Source organism: Sus scrofa, chromosome 6 (assembly GCF_054392235.1).
Source record: "Sus scrofa isolate SSC_HxYL_T2T_F1_AM1 chromosome 6, Sscrofa_HxYL_maternal_Yorkshire_Landrace_v2.0, whole genome shotgun sequence".
NCBI classification, from domain to species: Eukaryota; Metazoa; Chordata; class Mammalia; order Artiodactyla; family Suidae; genus Sus; species Sus scrofa.
Window position 1 is genome coordinate 88,998,795 of NC_139388.1, and position 14,588 is coordinate 89,013,382.

The 14,588-nt window shown below is 52.7% G+C and overlaps 1 protein-coding gene across 3 annotated transcripts; it reads left to right on the forward strand.

The window, feature by feature from the left end:
* Window positions 1-1,863: 1,863 nt before the first annotated feature.
* TMEM222 (transmembrane protein 222) lies at window positions 1,864-14,327 on the forward strand. Of its 3 annotated transcripts, XM_084963622.1 has the most exons (7): window positions 1,999-2,086; window positions 8,348-8,582; window positions 8,917-9,001; window positions 10,239-10,270; window positions 11,995-12,091; window positions 12,179-12,309; window positions 13,321-14,327. In XM_084963622.1, exons 2-7 carry the CDS (start codon window positions 8,521-8,523, stop codon window positions 13,406-13,408), a joined length of 495 nt encoding a protein of 164 aa, XP_084819748.1. In that variant the 5' UTR covers window positions 1,999-2,086; window positions 8,348-8,520; the 3' UTR covers window positions 13,409-14,327. The 3 variants fall into 3 exon arrangements, with proteins under 3 accessions (XP_003482051.1, XP_084819746.1, XP_084819748.1); XM_003482003.5 differs by lacking the exon at window positions 8,348-8,582 and having other exon boundaries at window positions 1,864-2,086; XM_084963620.1 differs by lacking the exons at window positions 8,348-8,582; window positions 8,917-9,001; window positions 10,239-10,270 and having other exon boundaries at window positions 1,864-2,086.
* Window positions 14,328-14,588: the final 261 nt, after the last annotated feature.

Sequence of the window (14,588 nt, forward strand, 5' to 3'; positions counted from 1 at the left end):
GTGCTTTCTGAGAAAGTGACATTTAATCTGAGACTTGCAGGGTGAATGGAATATAACAGCCAGGGTTTTTTTGGTGGGGGAAGAGGCATTTCAGGCAGAAGAGAACAGTGTATGCCAAGTCATGGGGGTATGAAACAGCATAGTACATGAGAGGAACTGAAAAAAAAGGCCAAAGTGGCAGTAGTACAGTGAACAAGCAAGTAAATCAGGCATGATGTAGGTCCTTGTAAACCGTGGTATATTTGTGTTCTATCCAAAGTGCAATGGGAAGCCACTGTGACTGTCAGATTAAATACGTTATTGTGTTAGTACTATCAAATTTGTGGCAAGCCTGAAGAAAGACTGACTTTGGTTGTTTATTCATCCACCCATACAATAAATGTTTAAAGGGCACCCACCAGCCCTTTGTTAGAATTATGAATTGACAGTGATGGTAGAGGAATGTCTAAGGTATAGACTTTCCTTGGAGCCTATGATCCAGAAAAGATGAGACAGCTATAGTGATTGATTCAAGATGAAATTTATTCATTCAACAAACATATACTGCACACCTAATCTATTCCATACCTGGCCAGATGCTGGTTGTTGCCCTTCAAGGATCACTTACTACACATGGGTCACAGGAGAGGCACAAAGATACTCAAAGAATTTTGAGTGGGTTAGAATCATTTTCTGCGGTGATAATCTGCAAGGCCTTTATAAAACACCCATTCAATCATTCAGTAAATCAGTAAATATCTAGTGGGCATCTGTTCTACACTAGGAACAATGCTAGGTACGGAAATTAAGGACCTTAGAGTTCCATAACAGAAAGACATACCCCTCAAAACGCACTGAAACATTAGGTGCTAAAAACAGGACAGCAGGCTTTCTTTAGAACAACTTTAAGAGAGCGTGATTCAGTGGAAGAAAAACCTTCCCGGAAAGGCATAGCTCAAACCTTCCTAAGTGGATTTGTCCAAATCTCCCTCTAGCCTGATTTTTAGCCACTGCCTTCCTCCCCCCCCCCCATTTTCCCCTTCCTACCCCAGCAGATTCCATTTTCTTTGTCTATCTTGACATTTGTAAAAAAGCCCAAAGAATCCAAGGTTTGAGTCTGGCTTCTTTACATGATAGTGCGCGATCTCAGACAACTGTTTAACTTCCCCGAGCCTCGGTTTTCCCATTTGTACAATGAAAGGATTGGATCACATGGAAGGCTTGTAATTTAATCCTGCCAAGGTGATATTCACACTCCTGCACACTGTGTTCTGCAAGGCCTTTTTTTCTCTGCCCGGCTGCACGCATCCCTCCACCCCATCCCTGAGCCACCTGGCAAACAGCTCAAGTATCTTCAGGCAAATCTTCCCTGTTTCTACACACACGCCACACATTATTTCAGTCTATCCTTCCTTTATCACTACCTCGTGAGAGACTACAGAATGACAAAGGGGAGACAGACTTAGGTTTGAGTCGTGGCCACTTACCTCACCTCTTAAGCGTCAATATATCACTTGTAACCTGGGGAAATACCCAAATTCGCATGTCTAACAGACTGTGGGGATTAAAAACAGTGTATATCAAGGCAAGGCTTGGCGCCTAAGAAGCGCTCAGCAGAGACCGTACCACCCTCTTAGGAGCCCTTAGCGTACTGAATGACAGAGTCCTTGGTGGGTCTCCCGCACTAGACTGAGCGCTGCCTGAGGGCATCCCTTCCGCAGCGGTGCTGTGCCAGCGCAAACACTTCTGGCTGGTCCGCGCAGAAGGAACCAGGGCCAGGCAGGCCGGGCCCAGAGGGACGCGGTTCCAATTCCCGGGGGGAGGCCAAGCCGGGCGGACCGCACCTCCGGGAAGTGACGCCACCGAGCGAGCTGCTCCCGGACGGGGGCCGACCGGAACGGGCGCGCAGCATGGCGGAAGCGGAAGGGAGTTCGCCGCTCCTGTTGCCGCCGCCACCGCCGCCCCCGCCCGGGATGGCGGAAGTGGAGGCGCCGACGGCGGCCGACACGGACAAGAAGCAATTTAGCTGCGCGAGCGGCGGCGCCATGGACGTTGAGCGGAGCCGCTTCCCCTACTGTGTGGTGTGGACGCCCATCCCGGTGCTCACGTGAGTTTCCTCCCGCGTCCGCCCTGGGACCGGGAGAACCGGAGCCCGCGCGACGTCCTCCCGCTGCCCCGGCCCCAACGCACAATAAACCCTTCCTTAGGGTCCGGGGTTCGCCAGAACCCTGCCACCCGCGCAGCGCCAGTTTTGCTGACGGTCACAACCAGCTCCCCTCCCTCATTACACCCGGTCTAATCCGGGAGAAAGACAGTTGTTGACCGCGGAAAAGGTTCTGTGGCTGGGAAGCTCAGGACCTGTGGGCGTACTGATCCGGCCCCTAACCGGGTCTGAGAGAGACATCTTCATTCAACTCACTGGCTTATTCATTCATTAAACAAATGATTGCTGATCACTTCCTATACGCAAGACAACTGCTAGGTCTGGAGGCAAGAGTGGGAGTTTGGTTGGGACCACACCGACTTCTGAGATGCTGTCACTGGAAAGGTTCCCAGAGATCTGGGAGTCCAACCCTTTGTCTCACAAATGAGGCTGGAGATCACACACCATCTCAGTTGCAAAGTGGGTTTAAGTTGCAGGGTGTCTTTGTCAGAAGAGAAGGCAGATGCTCTGGTACTGCTGGCGCCTTTTAGCAAGAACTCCTGGTGGGAGTAGAGGGGGAGCTGGTTTGCCCTTGTGCTTCAGCCTTGACAGCTGGTAATAACCACTCTTCACAGTGCTGGACAGTTGGCCAAGCTCTTTCATGCCCATTTTTCTTGTGTGTGAGTTTCACAGCCACTTTCTAAAGTAGGAATTACATTCTCAGATGATGAAGCTGTACCATTAAATACCCTGATCAGGTTCACATGACAGTAAACAAAGGCATCCCAAACTCAGTTTTCTGACTCCATAAGTTGCTCTTCTTTGACTCCATCCTATCCCCTCTCACCTGATGGGATAGATTTGTCCCTTCTATCCAAAACAGCCAACTTCTCGGAGTTCCCGTCGTGGCGCAGTGGTTGACGAATCCGACTGGGAACCATGAGGTTGCGGGTTCGGTCCCTGCCCTTGCTCGGTGGGTTGACGATCCGGCGTTGCCGTGAGCTGTGGTGTAGGTTGCGGACGCGGCTCGGATCCCGAGTTGCTGTGGCTCTGGTGTAGGCCAGTGGCTACAGCTCCGATTCAACCCCTAGCCTGGGAAGCTCCATATGCCGCAGGAGCGGCCCAAGGGATAGCAAACAAACAAACAAACAAAAAAACAAAAAACAAAAAAAAACAGCCAACTTGTGTGGAGAAGAAATCATGTTTGGCCTTTTATGTTGCTGAGCCTAAAATGACCTTAATTCTTGTATTATGTTAAAATACTTCAGTTGTTCTTTCTTCAAATGCTTATGCATTTGTTTAAAAACATCCAAGTCTGAGTCCTTTAAAAATAAAAATGTTAAGAAAGTGCTTTCATTGATTCATTCAGTCTTCTTTTTAACACACCTGCTAGGTGACTCCTGTGTACTTAAAGTAATTCTAGGTGATAAGAATTTACAGTGGTGAATAAAGCAGCTATGATCCTTGTTCTCACAAAGTTTAAATCATGGTGGAAGGAGATAGATAGTAAACAAGTAAACTAATAAAAGAACAGATAGTGATTAGTGCTATGAAGAAAGTAAAATATTAATGTGAGAATAACTGAGAGGGAATGTATTAGTTTTGCTAAGACCTGTCTTTTTATCCCAAGATCTCTGGTTTTTCCCTGTTCCTAAAAACATGTTTGTGGAGTCATTCGCTCTTCAGAGAGCTGGTGGCAGCAGTGAGTGGAGGCACGGTGATCCTTAGTCATCTGGACCAGAGGAAGCACACACCCCATTTCTATTCAGATCTATGTACAAGGGTTCATAAGAGGAATAAGGCATAATATCTCTGTCAGAAGTTCATGTTCCCATCAAAGGACTTGCCTTCCAGCAGGAGTAAGAGAGGGAGAGAGACGGGTGAACCAGCCATTGTAGTGCATTATGATGACTGCTGACCTAGATGTGGCACAAGGAACTGTCCTCTGACTTTGGAGGGGGGAATCAGAGAAGAGGCAGCTGAATCCAGATCCTATCTGGGCCCTCAGAGATGTTGATGATTCTGTGTGAAGAGCCAGATAGCAGCTACTGCTACTAATTGGATACCTACTCTGTTCTGGGTTCTGTTCTAAACACTTTATATTCATTATCTCACTCAGTTCTTATATCAACCTAATGAAAATAGATACTGTCATCCTCATTTTATAGATGAGGAAATAAAGGCTTAGAAGCCAGTATAGGGCTTTTTCCACTGAGATATTCTACCTTACCAGCTAGAACTCCAGGGTCAGTAGCTCATTCATTCATTAGCTACTGAGGACTTATCACGTACTAGGTCTGAGTAGACAGTAGCCCACAAAGCAGCTTTGGAGCTTGCCTTCTTGGAGCTTCCAGACCAACAGATACTCTGAGAGTTTCGTCTCTGGGGCTTCCCTGGGTGCAGGCTGCGCTGCCTATCTCCAGCCTTTAATTTCCAGTGCAACTGTTATATGTGGAGTACTGGTCAAAACAAACCCAGGCCTTCTCCCCAAGGAGAATTCCCAAAGGAATTAGGGGTGGGAGGGTCTTGAGGTTAGGGTCTGAGAAGCTACTTTCCCATGATTCTGAGTGTCCATTCTGTCCACTGCGAGTCTTGAGCCACTTATTGTACTCCAGTCCAGCCAATCAAATAGCAAGTACTTAATGAAAACTTCTTGATAACAACATCAAGCAACTACCAAGTGCAAGAAAGGGTGCTAAGTATTTTGCAAACATTTCCTATTTGATCCTCACAATAGGTCATTATCATTACTGTTCACCTCTCACTGACAAAGATGGGAATGAGTACGTGCCCAAAACCAGTCAAGACTCAACCCAGATCTGACTTCAGAGCCTGACTCCACTCTTAAATGCAGGACGTTCATTCATCATTTAGTCAATGAGTACTTGGCTCCAGCTTGCCAGGCACTGCCCTGGGGGCTGCCATAATAGATGAGAGGAAATCCCTGCCCTCTTGGAGCTTACCCACTAGTGGGGAGAAACAGTGACCATGTAAGTAAACAAGGTAAATTTCAGGTAGTAGATACTGTGAAGAAATTAAAGCAGAATAGTGAGATCTGGGCTGCCTGGGGTTGTGTGTGTCTACTCTAGAAGGCATTGTCAAGGAAGACCTCCAAAGTTGACCTTTGCGCTGAGGCCTAAATGAGAAGAAGCAGCCAGCTGTGCCAAGTTCTAGGCAAAGAGAGTTCAGGACAGAGCCAAATGCATACAAAAGCATTGAGGTGAGAGGATTTGCTATGTTTGACTAACCAGAGGTGGGCACTGTAGCCTGAGAGAGGAGTGAGGTGACTTCAAGGGATAAGCAGGGCCAGACTGTTAGAAGTTTGAAGAATACGTGTATTAGGAAGCCCTTAATGGAGGTTAAAGCAGGAAATGATGGCATCTGAATCATGTTCCTAAAAAACCACTCTGGGAGTTCCCACTGGTGCGGTGGGTCAAGAATCTTGACTGCAGCGGCTTAGGTCACTGCAGAGGCACGGGTTCCACCCCTGGCGCAGTGAGTTAAAGGATCCGACATTGCCACAGCTAGAACATCCAGTATAGGTTGCATTTGCAGCTCAAATTCGATCCCTGGCCCAGACGAGTTTCCCGATAACAAACCGGATTACTATCCATGAGGATTCAAATTCAATCTTTGGCCTCACTCAGTGGGTTAAGGATCCCGCGTTGCTGTGAGCTGTCATGTAGTTGCAAATATGGCTCGGATGTAGGGTTCCTGTGGCTGTGGCACAGGCCAGCAGCTACAGCTCCAATTCTACCCCTAGCCTGGGAACTTCGTTATGCTGCAGGTGTGGCCCTAAAAAGACAAGAAAAACCCCAAAATACAAAACAGCCGCTCTGGCCCCACCACCCTATCAAGGGCTCAAGCTGCAGACCAGGAAGAGCCCTATCCTATCTGTCATAAAACTGCCCAGTCTTCCTTTTGAAGATCTTCTGAAGCCATCTCCTTTTCACCGCCCTGCCACCAGAACTCTGGGCAGGATTACCATCATCTCTTGTCAGTATTCCAGAATAGCCTCTGGACTCCTGTCCCCCTCCCATTCTCCAAGCACATGCAGCACTCTGCTGCCTTGGAGTTTTTCTTTCTGTCTGTTGACATCCTGTCCTTTCATAGGTCAAGGGTTGTTTGTTTTGTTTTGTTTTTGTCTTTTTGTCTTTTCTAGGGCTGCACCCGTGGCATATGGAGGTTCCCAGGCTAGTGGTCAAATCAGAGCTGTAGCCACCGGCCTACACCACAGCCACAGCAACGCAGGATCCGAGCCTCGTTTGCAACCTACACCACAGCTCACGGCAATGCTGGATCCTTAACCCACTGAGCGAGGCCAGGGATCGAACCTGCAACCTCAGGGTTCCTGGTCAGATTCATTAACCACCTAGCCATGACGGGAGCTCCATACCTCTGTGGAGTCTTTGCTGACTCTGACCCAGCCCCACATAATTGTTTTCCTTGAGCTACATCTCTGCAGATTTTGCATCTGCCTCCCTAGCAGGCATCCTGAAGATCAGCAGTTGGCCACTGGTCCTGGGAGTGGTTTTTTCGTTTGTTTGTTTTGTTTTTTCTGCGAGTCCTTCTTAAACTGGGTCAGTCTCTCCAGCACCTAGGCCCTGTAGAGCTGTGGTTCTCAGGCTATAAGCAGATCTGGAGTCTGTCCCTCTGTGCTTTGCATATTAGGGTCCAACTGAGATTTGGTTTTTTAAAAATGCCCATGGCTTTTAAATTTTTTATTTACTTATTTGTTTGTTTATTTATTTATTTTTTGGTCTTTTTGCCTTTTCTAGGGCATATGGAGATTCCCAGGCTAGGGGTCTAATTGGAGCTGTAGCTGCCAGCCTATGCCACAGCCATAGCAATGCCAGATCCGAGCCGTGTCTGCGACCTACACCACAGCTCAAGACAACACCAGATCCTTAACCCACTGAGCAAGGCCAGGGATCGAACCCACAACCTCATGGTTCCTTGTCGAATTCATTAACCACTGAGCCACGATGGGAACTCCAGATTTTTAAATTTTCAGTTCCTGAAATACGCCATGCTTTTGTCCTGCTCTCTACCCTTGCACATATTGTTTCTTCCTCATTTCCTCAGGGGAGGCTTCTGAACTCACGCACCCCCCCCCGCCCCCCGCCGCAACACACACACACTGGTTTATATGGCCCCCTCCCTTTTTCTTTCTTTTTTTTTTTTTTGGTCTTTTTAGGGCTACACATGCAACATACAGAAATTCCCAGGCTAGGGGTCGAATCGGAGCTGCAACCACTGGCATTACGACACAGTAATGCCAGATCTGAGCCACATCTGCCACCTATGCTGGATCCTTAACCCACTGAGCAAGGCCAGGGATCGAACTCAAATCCTCATGGATACTAGTCAGGTTTGTAACCCACTGAGCCACAATGGGAACTTCCTTGAAACTTGTTTTTTTGTTGTTGCTTTCTTTTGTTTTTTCTTTTTTGGCTGCCCTGCATGGAGTTCCCAGACCAGGGGTCAGATCTGAGCTGCAATGGTGACCTATACCACAGATGTGGCAACACTGGTTCCTTTAACCCACTGTGCCAGGCCAGGGATTGAGCCTGTGTCCCAGGGCTCCAGAGATGCCACTGATCCCGTTGCCCCACAATAGGAGCTTCTCACTTGACCTTTATATAGACAGGATAACGTGTGCCCTTTTGTGTAAGCTTTACTCTGCCTTATATCTATGAGAATCTGTGTTGTGTGTAGCAAAAGTTTATTCTTTTTCATTGTTACCTACAATTTCATGGCATGACTATACTATACCCCAGTTTGCTTACTGATTTTACTGTTATTGGATATTTGGATCATTTCCGGTTATTTTTTAATCAACTTACTGGGATATAATTCATGTACAATAAAATACATACTTTTTTTTTTTGGTCTTTTTTGCCTTTTTCTAGAGCTGCTCCCACAGCATATGGAGGTTCCCAGGCTAGGGGTCTAATCGGAGCTGTAGCCACCAGCCTACACCACAGCTCACAGCAATGCTGGATCCTTAACCCACTGAACAAGGCCAGGGATTGAACCCACAACCTCATGGTTCCTAGTCAGATTCATTAACCACTGAGCCACGACAGGAACTCCTAAAGTACATGCATTTTAAGTGTGCAGTTCAGTGCAGTGAGTTTTGATAGATGTTTCCAGCTTTTTTTTTTTTTTTTTTTTTTTTTTTTTTTTTTTTTTTTTTTTTCCTGCACCCATGGCATATGGAAGTTCCCTAGCCAGGTTTGAATCTGAACTGCAGCTGCAATCCATGCCACAGCTGTGGCAACACTGGATCCTCAACCCGCTGCGCTGGGCTGGAGAGCAAACCCTCACCACCACAGAGACTATGCCAGATCCTCAACCGCCTGCACCACAGCAGGAACTCCTCCAGCTATTTTTCAATGAAGGTGCTGTTAGCATTCTTGTCTGCAGCTTTGGTGGACAGCAGCGTTTGTTCTGTTGGGTGTGTACCCTGAAGTGGAACAGCTGAGGTACAGGGCACGGTGCCAGCACACTCCCACCAGCAGTGATGGGGAGTTCCAGTGGCTCCCCATCCTCACCACTCTCGGTGTCACCTTCCTTGGAGTTTAGCAGTCCGGGGCGGGGGGTGCACTGGTTCCCCACGCTGCTTTCATCTGCACCTGCCCCTCTTGTGTACTCTCCCCCCCAACCCCAGCTACCCTGATGGCCACCGTCACACACTGTATTCATTCGTGGGCTCTCCCTCTGGGTGGAGAGTGACCAGCCGAAAGACCCCTCCCTAAGCTCTGCCCCTTCCCTGTCCTTTTTTCTCCCAGGTGGTTTTTCCCCATCATCGGCCACATGGGCATCTGCACATCCACAGGAGTCATTCGGGACTTTGCAGGCCCCTACTTTGTGTCGGTGAGTCCCCATTCCGGCCTCCTCTGGAGGGTTCCAAGGCTCACATAGAAGGCTGGCCTGGCCTAACCTGCAGGCCGCCTTCCTGTCTCCCCAATACCCAGGAGAATGCAGGTGCTATGCAGTCTTGGCCCTGGCCCCCTGCGCCTCACCAGCATTTGGCCGCTTTCCCCCTTCTCTCGCCTCCAGGACAGGCCGGGAGGGCAGTGTGGCCAGAAGAATTCTTAAGTAACTGACCCAGCCCTTTGCCCACCCCGGGGGTACCAAGACATGGGTAGGGGTTAGAGGCGAGAGTGGAGAGTCAGCCCATCTAGGAACCACATCTCTGGACCTTCAGGAGGTGGGAGTCACAAGCTTGGGGCTCAGGGGGAGCCGACATGTTCCCTGGGTATGACCATGGAGAAGAGGGGGTGGGCCTCCTAGAATGAACCAGCTGTGTTCTCAGGTCTGTTCCCTGGGGATATGCCTGGCATAGGGCGGTAGGCTTGCTCCAGCTGAGCAGGCGGCATCCTGCCAGTTTTAAGATTGTGGCTTCCTCTTCACCAAAGGCTGGGTTGACGGGTGTGGCGGCACCAACCTGTGTCTATTCGTAGTTGTCACCATCATCTTATCACCACAAAGGTCCTTCATACCCGTTACTTTCACTGTCGTGCACTTCTGCGATGATTCATCTTCCACCAGCTCTGTCGGCAGATTCTGAACCCAGAATCTGTGCCTGCAAAACCCCTGTGCCCCACGTCTTGTCTTGTGTGGCAGGTCCAGGACTCAGCTAACACATCTCCCTCACAGGGGGCCTTTCGAGGCCCAACCGCTGTGTCCACCCCACTCCGCGTCCTGCTCTATCTGCAGTCACACTGCCAGCCTCCGTGTGGGCCATCACTGTCGGGTCGGGGGTCAGGGGGTGTCCTCATTCACACCACCAAGGAAACCACCTCCCTGTGGGCAAAGATCAAAGACTGACCAGAGAACCTGGAGAACATATGGCCCAGAGAGGGTGAGAGAATGACCTGAGAGCCACACAAAGGGGCGCTCGTGGCTGTCCCCCGAGGCTTGGGTCTCCGGGTGCAGAGCTTAGTGCACTCCGGCTGCACTGCCTCTGTCACACAGAAGAACTGCTTCTGCTGCTGTTGCTGCTGGCACCTCAGATACCAGAGCAGGGCCTGGCCCACTGGTACCCAGACCTCCTCGTCACTACACTTCCACCGCCACCCCACTGACCTCTGCTCTTGTCCCTCAACAGGAAGACAACATGGCCTTTGGGAAGCCCGCCAAGTAAGTGACGAACATCCGTGTGACTGGCCCTAGAGCCAGGTTCCTCCTGCCTGGAGCAGCAGGCCAGGCCTTCTGGGGCACAGCAGGAGCCAGCAGCCTGAGGACGGGGTGAAGGGGGGACAGCCAGGGTCCACCAGAGTGCCTGGCCTTGTACCTCACATCTCCGGCTCCAGGCCTTTGCTGGGTCCTTTACCCACAGGCCTTCTGGGCCTTGCCTCAGCTCTGCAAGGTCGTGTTGTCAGCTCCATCGGAAAGGTGAGGAAAAGGAAGGGCCATGGTCAGGATCACACAGGAAGTGGCAGAGCTGGGACTCGCTTGCAGGTCTGTCTCGCTCCCAAACCAAGACTTTCCTGCCCCTCCAGGAACAAACACGCCAGTTAAGGTGTAACAGAGACACCGTTTGGAACTATCCTGGAAAGGTTTTGTGTGTGTGTGAGTGTGTGTGTGCGTGTGTGTGTGCGTGTGTGTGTGTGTCTTTTTAGGGCTGCCCTCGCAACATATGGAAGTTCCCAGGCTGGGGGTTAAATAGGAGCTACAGCTGCCAGTCTATGCCACAGCCACACCAGATCTGAGCTGAGTCTGCGACCTACAGCACAGTTCACGGCAGCATCGGATCCTTAACCCACTGAGCAGGACCATCAAACCTGCATCCTCATGGATGCTAGTCAGATTCGTTTCTGCCGCGCCACACAGCAGGCACTCTTCTGCTGGAATGTTCTGGTTGGAAAGAATAGAGGCAGTGAAGGCCCTCTGGGTGCCATTGCTGGTCTGTGTGAGATTTGGGGACTTCATTTTTTTTCTGTTTTGGGGACCCACTTCAGCTGTGGGTCTGGACAGTGTCTCAGAAGAGCATAAGGTGCTCTGGTGCCCAAGGCAGCATTCAGGAGGGTGGGGCCCAAGGAGGAGTTGGTGGCCCACATAGCAGAGGCGGCCTGGAGCAGGGCTCCCTGACCCCTGCTGGCTTCCTCAGGCAGATGGAGGTGTGAGCCAAGGGCCTATGGGCTGGCTGTCTGCTCAGACTGCTCTTCAGTGGGAGTTGCAAGGGCACCCCTTTCAGGCAGGAACCCCTGAGCAGCCCCAGTCCCAGCCTCAGAGGTTTCTTGCTGGTCTAGTCTGAAGTCTGTTGGCTCCTCCATCAAGCCATTCCCCACATAGCAGCCAGAGGGCGCTCTGACCTCCCAGTGCGCCCCCCCGCCCCCCGACCAGGGACCCTGAGGGGTGTCACCCAGCTCAAGGTTCTTGAGCTTTAGCTCCACAGGCTGTTCTCACCCTCCTCTCGGGTGTGGGGGTGGGGAAGGTGCTTCCTGAGGATAAACACCCCTGGACGATATTCAAGTCCCCCAGTGTGGCCTCACTTCCAACATCCCTTGCCCTGTTCCTCTGAATCCTCCAGCTCATTTCTGGTACACACTGCAGAGTTTTGTGCTTCTCCCTCTGTTCACACTGTTTCCTCTGCCTAGAATGTTCAGTTCCCCTTCTCTGCCTGGCACATCCTGCGGACTAGACTCAGGTGTCACCCCCACTGAGTGAGTCCGAATCCTCCCCAGGATCCACATGGCAGTGGGCATGTCACACTATGACACAGTTGTCTGCTGCATGGCTGTTTCCCGAGACCTGGCTCATCCCTGCAGCCTCAGCACCCAGCTCAGGGCCTGGCACAGAGCAGGCGTCAGGGGACATTCGTGGAGCTGAGCCAGTACCCAGAATCCCCTCTCCCCCGTCAGGTACTGGAAGCTGGACCCTGCTCAGGTTTACGCCAGCGGGCCCAATGCCTGGGACACCGCTGTGCACGACGCCTCTGAGGAGTACAAGCACCGCATGGTAGGTGGGCTGCTCCCGAGGCCGGGAACCAGGGTGGGAGGCTCCCCCTGACAAGCCCGCCCGACCCAGACCCTCTTGCATCTCCAGCACAGTCTCTGCTGTGACAACTGCCACTCACACGTGGCCTTGGCCCTGAACCTGATGCGCTACAACAACAGCACCAACTGGAACATGGTGACGCTCTGCTTCTTCTGCCTGCTCTACGGGAAGTACGTCAGGTGAGCCACCCACCCCCGTGCCGGCCACCGCCCTCCCCAGGGCTGTTCCCCGTGGATCCCAGCAGGGCCACTTCTGGAGTCCTTCAGCCAGCAGGGACAAAGCAGGTGCTGGTGGGAGCCACAAAGTTTCTAAAACAACTAGCTGAGGTCCTGGGGGAGAGGAGCTCAATATTTCCATTTGCCAGGGACAGCTGCAGCTCAGAGAGGCCGGGGAGAAAATGGTCCTGGCTCCTGGAGTGGCTGTGCCTATACAGAGCCCTGTGCTCAAGTCACGTGAACAGGTAGACCCTCAGAAGAGGGGGGGTGACCTCACAGGTCCCAGCATCCCTCCTCAGGGGCAAGGTTCTGGGCAGGTGGGCCCCAGTGGTGGCCTGCGAGGACCTTTGAGGCCGCTGGCTCACCTCTGTGAGGTCTAAGAGTTTAGTCCCAATTCACAGGAAAAGGGAGCTCAGAGAGGTGGAGCGACCTGCCCACCAGCCCCCCCCCCCCCCCCCGCTCCCGACCACGCGCCCCGCCCCCGCCAGTCTCACACAGCCGCCTCCCCAGGCTTTCCCCCAGCCGCCTTCATCCTTGAGAACTTCTGAAAAGGAGACTCTCGGGGTCGTTTTTGGTCTAAAGGCTTTTGGAGGTCCCCTGAGAAGACCTGAACTGTGGGGGCGTGGAGACCGAGGCAGAGCTGGGGTTGAAGCCAGGGCCCTGACGCCCACGCCTTGGCTCCAGCCACAGCACTGTGCCAGCTCGTGCCAACCCCTCCCCGCCCCGTGGGCTGTGAGCAGAGGGCACCTGGCCGCCCCACCCAGATTGAAGACTCCCTGGTCCTCTCCTGAGAGACCTCTCCCCAGACACAGGGGCGATGGTGGGTGGAATCCAGGCCCAGAGGGTGTTGCATCCCCAACAGGCTGCCTGGGACGGGAGCTGGTGGTCCTTCAGAGTGGGCGCCAGGCCTGGCCGTCGCCCTTAGCTGACCAAGCTCACTCACCGCGCCCTCCCCTTCTTCTCTCTCGTCCTCAGCATTGGCGCCTTCGTGAAGACCTGGCTGCCCTTTGTCCTCCTCCTGGGCATCATCCTAACCGTCAGCCTGGTCTTCAACCTGCGGTGACAGCCGCCCCGCCGCCCTGGACCCGCCAGGCTCCTGAAGAGGCAGCCGCCATCCCTTTTCATTTCCGATTCTTTCTTCTCACCCCGACAGGCAGGGATGGGCCTGCTGGTCTTGACCGCAGGGGTCTGGGCTACAGGGGATGGAATAAGGGCTGAGGATGGGCCTGGGGCGGAGGGGTTTGCATTTCGTGTCTCACTGGTCACTCCGCAGCTCCCTGTGCCCCCTTCCCAGGCTTGTGACACACACACACACCCCGGCCCAGACACCCTTTGTTGGAAGAGCCTTAGCTTCCCTCTGTAGAGCTGCGTCTGCCACTGCCCACTGGGCTCCCTCTGCCTCAGCCCAGAACCTGGTTGGGGAGGGGAGGATACTTGAACCCAGCGGACAGGCGGCATGGGGCCAGAGCTGGATTCGAAGTCCATCCTCCTGCCAGGGCTCTCAGCTGCCCGGGGTTGATGGGCCCCCCTTGGGATGTTTGGCCAAGGCTGCACCAGGGGTGGTTGGCGCCCCACTCCTAGCATCCTCCAGCCCTGCAGCCCCCTCCTCCCACTCCCCTGTGGCCTCCATGCACTTGGGCCCGCCCCCCGCTGCAGTTTGGGCGGGGCTGCCCCATCCAGGCTGGGGAGATGAGTGACACTGTCATATCCAGAGTGACCCTGCAGATTAGAGCCATACAAATGAGGCTTGACCTTGGCCCCAGGTGTGGGCCTGGCACTGGTGATGGGACCGCTTGGGTCAGCGATGTCAGGAGGCCCTCAGAGCAGCCAGTGCCACCAGGGAGCTGTTGGTTCCCGCCTACCACGGCTCCCCCTTCTCTTCAAGTTGTGAGATGGGGCCCGTGCTGCCCCCTCACCCCAGCTCCATGAATTCCTTTGTGTGGGGCCCCCTGAGCAGGACAATAAAGAGTTTTAATTCCGGACCCCTTGTCCTTATTCCCTCCCTCCAGTGGTCCGGTTCCACTGAAGACATGAGCTCCCTTTAACTCTTATCTTCTTGGTCAACTTGGGGTCCTCTTTCCCCAGCGAGGGGCCTGGTTGCCAGGGACACGGTCGAGCCCTTGTCCAGTGCCTAGAGCTAACGGAGTCAGCACCCCTCATGTGTCCTGCTCTGAGCTTGGGCTCCGGGCGTCCTCACCACGTCTCATCCCCGTCCCAAAGCTTTCTCCCTGAACCAAGTGAGT

What these genes read in the sequence shown, in the direction of transcription:
- TMEM222 (XM_003482003.5), top strand. Translation starts at nt 1,890, where the DNA reads ATGGCGGAAGCGGAAGGGAGTTCGCCGCTCCTGTTGCCGCCGCCACCG. An exon ending in CAGGCCCCTACTTTGTGTCG is followed by an intron (nt 9,002 to 10,238) that starts GTGAGTCCCCAT and finishes GTCCCTCAACAG; the next exon opens with GAAGACAACATGGCCTTTGG. An exon ending in AGGAGTACAAGCACCGCATG is followed by an intron (nt 12,092 to 12,178) that starts GTAGGTGGGCTG and finishes TTGCATCTCCAG; the next exon opens with CACAGTCTCTGCTGTGACAA.